Source organism: Oncorhynchus gorbuscha, unplaced genomic scaffold (genome assembly GCF_021184085.1).
Source record: "Oncorhynchus gorbuscha isolate QuinsamMale2020 ecotype Even-year unplaced genomic scaffold, OgorEven_v1.0 Un_scaffold_3209, whole genome shotgun sequence".
Lineage (NCBI taxonomy): Eukaryota > Metazoa > Chordata > Actinopteri > Salmoniformes > Salmonidae > Oncorhynchus > Oncorhynchus gorbuscha.
Genome location: NW_025747519.1, coordinates 1 through 7,500, shown reverse-complemented (window position 1 = coordinate 7,500; position 7,500 = coordinate 1). Strand labels below are relative to the sequence as shown.

Here is a 7,500-nt window from a genome sequence, read left to right as displayed (position 1 = left end):
CTCAAAATGACATCATCAGACGATAGCCCCGTTGTTTTTTGTTTAGGTCCGGAGATGCTTTCTACTCCCCTCATAAACCAGACATTACAACCTGTCTAGAAGATATACTTTTCTCCTACCAATGGAACAAAACCCAAACATTCTTATCTTGTCTGAAAAGCTTTTTCTCACCCTTCTCCCCCTATTATATTGACCCTATTATATAGGCCCTATTATATAGACCCTATTATCAAGGCCCTAATATATAGACCCTATTATATAGACCCTATTATATAGACCCTATTATATAGACCCTATTATATAGACCCTATTATATAGACCCTATTATATAGACCCTATTATATTGGCCCTATTATATAGACCCTATTATATAGACCCTATTATATAGACCCTATTATATAGACCCTATTATATAGACCCTATTATATAGACCCTATTATATAGACCTATTATATAGACCCTATTATATTGGCCCTATTATATAGACCCTATTATATAGACCCTATTATATAGACACTATTATATAGACCCTATTATATAGACCCTATTATATAGACCCTATTATATAGACCCTATTATATAGACCCTATTATATAGACCCTATTATCAAGGCCCTAATATATAGACCCTATTATATAGACCCTATTATATAGACCCTATTATATAGACCCTATTATATAGACCCTATTATATAGACCCTATTATATTGGCCCTATTATATAGACCCTATTATATAGACCCTATTATATAGACACTATTATATAGACACTATTATATAGACCCTATTATATAGACCCTATTATATAGACCCTATTATATAGACCCTATTATATAGGCCCTATTATATAGACCCTATTATATAGACCCTATTATCAAGGCCCTAATATATAGACCCTATTATATAGACCCTATTATATAGACCCTATTATATAGACCCTATTATATAGACCCTATTATATAGACCCTATTATATTGGCCCTATTATATAGACCCTATTATATAGACCCTATTATATAGACACTATTATATAGACCCTATTATATAGACCCTATTATATAGACCCTATTATATAGACCCTATTATATAGGCCCTATTATATAGACCCTATTATCAAGGCCCTATTATAAGGGCTTGATAGAGGAATTCTAAATTCCTTTATGCTTTAATTGCCAAAACCAATTCGCACTCATTTCTAATTCATTAATGAATTGTAAGTTCATTAATTATGCATGAAGTAGATCGAGACCAGTCTTAAAAGCCAGGTAAAGAGCGTTTAATTCCAGAGAGTACTAACTACATACACAGATTTCCACAGGTTATAAACTCAAAATGACATCATCAGTTTCCCACGATAGCCCCGTTGTTTTTTGTTTAGGTCCGGAGATGCTTTCTACTCCCCTCATAAACCAGACATTACAACCTGTCTAGAAGATATACTTTTCTCCTACCAATGGAACAAAACCCAAACATTCTTATCTTGTCTGAAAAGCTTTTTCTCACCCTTCTCCCCCTATTATATTGACCCTATTATATAGGCCCTATTATATAGACCCTATTATCAAGGCCCTAATATATAGACACTATTATATAGACCCTATTATATTGGCCCTATTATATAGACCCTATTATATAGACCCTATTATATAGACCCTATTATATTGGCCCTATTATTTAGACCCTATTAAAGTACATGTTTTATTTTCCATTCTAACTTTCTGGTAATTTCCATCTCTTTCTGTGTGCTGATTGTCTGTTGTTTGATATTGTCCCATTGTGTCCATCTTTCTGCTTTTTCCAGGAGCAATATGTCTTCATCCACGATGCCATCTTGGAGGCGTGTCTTTGTGGTGACACCACCATTCCAGCCAATCAGCTGCGCTCGGTCTACTATGAAATGAACCGATTGGACCCCCAGACCAACTCCTCCCAGATCAAAGAGGAGTTCCGGGTGAGAATGTGTTCCATTGTGATCCTTCCTCATTTAGGCCAGCAAGTCGAGTGTCCTACACAGACACATTTGCAGTGCATTTTTCCACATTTTCTTACTTCACAGCCTTATTCTAACATTGATTTAAATATAATAATAATTCTCATCAATCTACACACAATATCCCATAATGACAAAAGTGAAAACAGGTTGTAATACATTTTTGCTAATTTATTTATTCTCTTTGCTTATTTGAGCTGTCCTTTGTATTTTTTAAATATATTTTTTAATAATTATTTATTACAAAAAAACACAAGGAAGAGGTAACATTAAAGTATTAGAACACGAAGGACAAATAATACAGCATCAAGACACTATCAAACACGACAGCATCAAGACACTATCAAACACTACAGCATCAAGACACTATCAAACACTACAGCATCAAGACACTATCAAACACTACAGCATCAAGACACTATCAAACACTACAGCATCAAGACACTATCAAACACTACAGCATCAAGACACTATCAAACACTACAGCATCAAGACACTATCAAACACTACAGCATCAAGACACTATCAAACACTACAGCATCAAGACACTATCAACCACTACAGCATCAAGACACTATCAAACACTACAGCATCAAGATACTATCAAACACTACAGCATCAAGACACTATCAAACACTACAGCATCAAGACACTATCAAACACTACAGCATCAAGACACTATCAAACACTACAGCATCAAGACACTATCAAACACTACAGCATCAAGACACTATCAAACATGTATCAGTCTTCCTGCAACAGAGCCGTCCTTATGTGAGGGTGCGTGTGTATGATAGTGATATAAAATATATGTCAGTTTCCTTTTTCATGATCACAATCTTGTGAAACCCGAACCCTCCAAGATCCCCCCCACAGTTCCCCAATATCTGTCCCTCAACCATTAGAGAGCCCTGCCAGAGGCCCCCCCCCCGGAAAAAAAAATGCAATTAATTCCCCACCCCCAAGAACCCCCCCAATGCACCAACAACCAAGAGAACTATAGAGGAAGATAGGAGGAGACATAGGAAACAAAAAGGAGGAGACATAGGAAACAAAAAGGAGGAGACATAGGAAACAAAAAGGAGGAGACATATGAAACAAAAAGGAGGAGACATTAGAAACAAAAAGGAGGAGACATTAGAAACAAAAAGGAGGAGACATAGGAAACAAAAAGGAGGAGACATAGGAAACAAAAAGGAGGAGACATAGGAAACAAAAAGGAGGAGACATATGAAACAAAAAGGAGGAGACATAGGAAACAAAAAGGAGGAGACATAGGAAACAAAAAGGAGGAGACATAGGAAACAAAAAGGAGGAGACATAGGAAACAAAAAGGAGGAGACATAGGAAACAAAAAGGAGGAGACATATGAAACAAAAAGGAGGAGACATAGGAAACAAAAAGGAGGAGACATTAGAAACAAAAAGGAGGAGACATAGGAAACAAAAAGGAGGAGACATAGGAAACAAAAAGGAGGAGACATAGGAAACAAAAAGGAGGAGACATTAGAAACAAAAAGGAGGAGACATAGGAAACAAAAAGTGTTACTAAATAATACATTTAAAACAAAGGAAAAAAATAAATAATAATAAATACATTTAAAACAAAGGAAAATAATAATAATAATAATAATAAATACATTTAAAACAAAGGAAAAAAATAAATAATAATAAATACATTTAAAACAAAGGACAACAAGGACAAGTGAAATCATAACAGCAATGCCTTCTTTATATGTTTGTGTGCATGTCTGGCACTATTACATGTATGTGTGTGTTCTTGTATGTGTTTTTTTTGAATGAGAGTGTGTGTATATACATGTGTACAAACACCTGCATGGCATCAGCCTCAGGCAAACAGGCATTAGTTGTAAAAACACGGCCACTTGGTGTCATTCAAATGTACTTTTATTATGTTTTATTTGGACTTTTGTTTCCTTTTATCTTTAGAGCATCATTCTCTCTCTCACAGAGCAACTCCACTCCCACTTGTCTCCAATTCTACATACCAACCCTCAGCTTCCCTCAGCCCATCCCATCCCAACCGTCAGCTTCCCTCAGCCCATCCCATCCCAACCCTCAGCTTCCCTCAGCCCATCCCAACCCTCAGCTTCCCTCAGCTTCCCTCAGCGCATCCCATCCCAACCCTCAGCTTCCCTCAGCCCATCCCATCCCAACCCTCAGCTTCCCTCAGCCCATCCCATCCCAACCCTCAGCTTCCCTCAGCCCATCCCAACCCTTAGCCCATCCCATCCCAACCCTCAGCTTCCCTCAGCTCAGCCCATCCCAACCCTCAGCCCATCCCATCCCAACCCTCAGCTTCCCTCAGCTCAGCCCATCCCATCCCATCCCATCCCAACCCTCAGCTTCCCTCAGCCCATCCCATCCCAACCCTCAGCCCATCTCATCCCAACCCTCAGCTTCCCTCAGCCCATCCCAACCCTCAGCTTCCCTCAGCCCATCCCAACCTTTAGCTTCCCTCAGCCCATCCCAACCCTCAGCTTCCCTCAGCCCATCCCATCCCAACCCTCAGCTTCCCTCAGCCCATCCCAACCCTCAGCTTCCCTCAGCCCATCCAAACCCTCAGCTTCCCTCAGCCCATCCCAACCCTCAGCTTCCCTCAGCCCATCCCAACCTTTAGCTTCCCTCAGCCCATCCCAACCCTCAGCTTCCCTCAGCCCATCCCAACCCTCAGCTGCCCTCAGCCCATCCCAACCCTCAGCTTCCCTCAGCCCATCCCAACCCTCAGCTTCCCTCAGCCCATCCCAACCCTCAGCTTCCCTCAGCTCATCCCATCCAAACCCTCAGCTTCCCTCAGCTTAGCCCATCCCATCCCAACCCTCAGCTTCCCTCAGCCCATCCCATCCCAACCCTCAGCTTCCCTCTGCTCAGCCCATCCCATCCCAACCCTCAGCTTCCCTCAGCCCATCCCATCCCAACCCTCAGCCCATCCCATCCCAACCCTCAGCTTCCCTCAGCCCATCCCATCCATCTCTGCTGGCCACCCTCAGCCCATCCCATATATCTCCGCTGGCCACCCTCAGCCCATCCCATCTATCTCTGCTGGCCACCCTCAGCCCATCCCATCCCAACCCTCAGCATCCCTCAGCCCATCCCATCCCAACCCTCAGCTTCCCTCAGCTCAGCCCATCCCAACCTTCAGCTTCCTCAGCCCATCCCATCTATCTCTGCTGGCCACCCTCAGCCCATCCCATCCCAACCCTCAGCTTCCCTCAGCCAATCCCAACCCAACCCTCAGCTTCCCTCAGCCCATCCCAACCCAACCCTCAGCTTCCCTCAGCTCAGCCCATCCCAACCCTCAGCTTCCCTCAGCCCATCCCATCCCAACCGTCAGCTTCCCTCAGCCCATCCCATCCCAACCCTCAGCTTCCCTCAGCCCATCCCAACCCTCAGCTTCCCTCAGCTTCCCTCAGCGCATCCCATCCCAACCCTCAGCTTCCCTCAGCCCATCCCAACCCAACCCTCAGCTTCCCTCAGCCCATCCCATCCCAACCCTCAGCTTCCCTCAGCCCATCCCAACCCTTAGCCCATCCCATCCCAACCCTCAGCTTCCCTCAGCTCAGCCCATCCCAACCCTCAGCCCATCCCATCCCAACCCTCAGCTTCCCTCAGCTCAGCCCATCCCATCCCATCCCAACCCTCAGCTTCCCTCAGCCCATCCCATCCCAACCCTCAGCCCATCTCATCCCAACCCTCAGCTTCCCTCAGCCCATCCCAACCCTCAGCTTCCCTCAGCCCATCCCAACCTTTAGCTTCCCTCAGCCCATCCCAACCCTCAGCTTCCCTCAGCCCATCCCATCCCAACCCTCAGCTTCCCTCAGCCCATCCCAACCCTCAGCTTCCCTCAGCCCATCCAAACCCTCAGCTTCCCTCAGCCCATCCCAACCCTCAGCTTCCTCAGCCCATCCCAACCTTTAGCTTCCCTCAGCCCATCCCAACTCTCAGCTTCCCTCAGCCCATCCCAACCCTCACCCTCAGCTGCCCTCAGCCCATCCCAACCCTCCAAACCCCAGCTTCCCTGCCATCCCATCTCCCTCAGCCCATCCCATCCCAACCCTCAGCCCATTCCAGCTTCAGCTCAGCCCATCCCAACCCTCAGCCCATCCCATCCCAACCCTCAGTTTCCCTCAGCCCATCCCAACCCTCAGCTTCCCTCAGCCCATCCCAACCTTCAGCTTCCCTCAGCCCATCCCAACCCTCAGCTTCCCTCAGCCCATCCCATCCCAACCCTCAGCTTCCCTCAGCCCATCCCAACCCTCAGCTTCCCTCAGCCCATCCCAACCCTCAGCTTCCCTCAGCTCATCCCATCCAAACCCTCAGCTTCCCTCAGCTCAGCCCATCCCATCCCAACCCTCAGCTAGCCCATCCCATCTATCTCTGCTGGCCACCCACTTCGTGTTTCTACGCAACACATATCTTTCAACTATGCTGCGATGTTTAACTCACAATTTCAATATATCTTATCGAATAGAATCCACAGATTGCGTGTTGAAGATCAATACTTTTACTAAGTGTATCAGTATATTAGTAATTGACTGACCCGGTCTCTCCAGATCTCCTAACAGTACTATTTCTAGGGTCTAATTTAGATCAATGCTATGCCTTATCAGCCATTCCTGAACCTGAGACCAGAAACAGGCTACCTGAGGGAAATACCTAAATAAATGGTCTATTGATTCTGTATCCTCACAACAAAATCTGCAGAGCTTCGATCATTTTATGCCCCAAATATTCAACATTTTGTTGGTGGCAAGAATTCTATATAATAATTTTAGCTGAAAAGCACGAAGTCTTGAATCTTGCGTTGTTTTAAATATCAACTCATACATCCTGTACCATGGAATCGGTACATCAGAAATCTCTTCCCAACTATTTTGCAATCTGTATGGCACAGATGTCGACATCCTGGTCCTCAAATGAAACTGGCTATTTTTATTCTTCCTCCAGTTTTGATCCTTTATTTTTTCCTCCCTTTGCCACCTGCCTCCTCCAGTTTTGATCCTTTATTTTGGGCAGACAGACCATTCCTCCCTCTGCCAGCCTCCTTTTGATCCTTTATTTTGGGCAGACAGACCAGTTCCCTACCTCCTCCTCTGCCACCTGCCAGTTTTGACCTTTATTTTGGGCAGACAGACCAGTTCCCTACCTCCTCCCTCTCCCACCCTCCTCCAGTTTTGATCCTTTATTTTGGGCAGACAGACCAGTTCCCTACCCCACCCCTCTCCAGTTTTGATCCTCAGACCACTACCTCCTCCCCTGCCAGTTTTGATCCTTTATTTTGGGCAGACAGACCAGTTCCCTACCTCCTCCCTCTGCCACCTGCCTCCTCCAGTTGTGATCCTTTATTTTGGGCAGACAGACCAGTTCCCTACCTCCTCCCTCTGCCACCTGCCTCCTCCAGTTTTGATCCTTTATTTTGGGCAGACAGACCAGTTCCCTACCTCCTCCCTCTGCCACCTGCCTCCTCCAGTTTTGATCCTTTATTTTGGGCAG

At 45.0% G+C, this 7,500-nt stretch overlaps 1 protein-coding gene across 1 annotated transcript in view; it reads left to right on the top strand.

Annotated features, from left to right (window-relative positions):
- Positions 1-1,948, top strand: part of LOC124027426 (receptor-type tyrosine-protein phosphatase mu) — a gene marked incomplete at its 3' end in the record, with an annotated part of 45,113 nt that extends 43,165 nt beyond the window's left edge. Inside the window, exon 6 of the mRNA XM_046339855.1 lies at positions 1,799-1,948. Coding sequence (XP_046195811.1) covers positions 1,799-1,948 — 150 coding nt within the window. The remainder of the gene's footprint in view (positions 1-1,798) is intronic.
- Between the last annotated feature and the right edge of the window lie 5,552 nt (positions 1,949-7,500).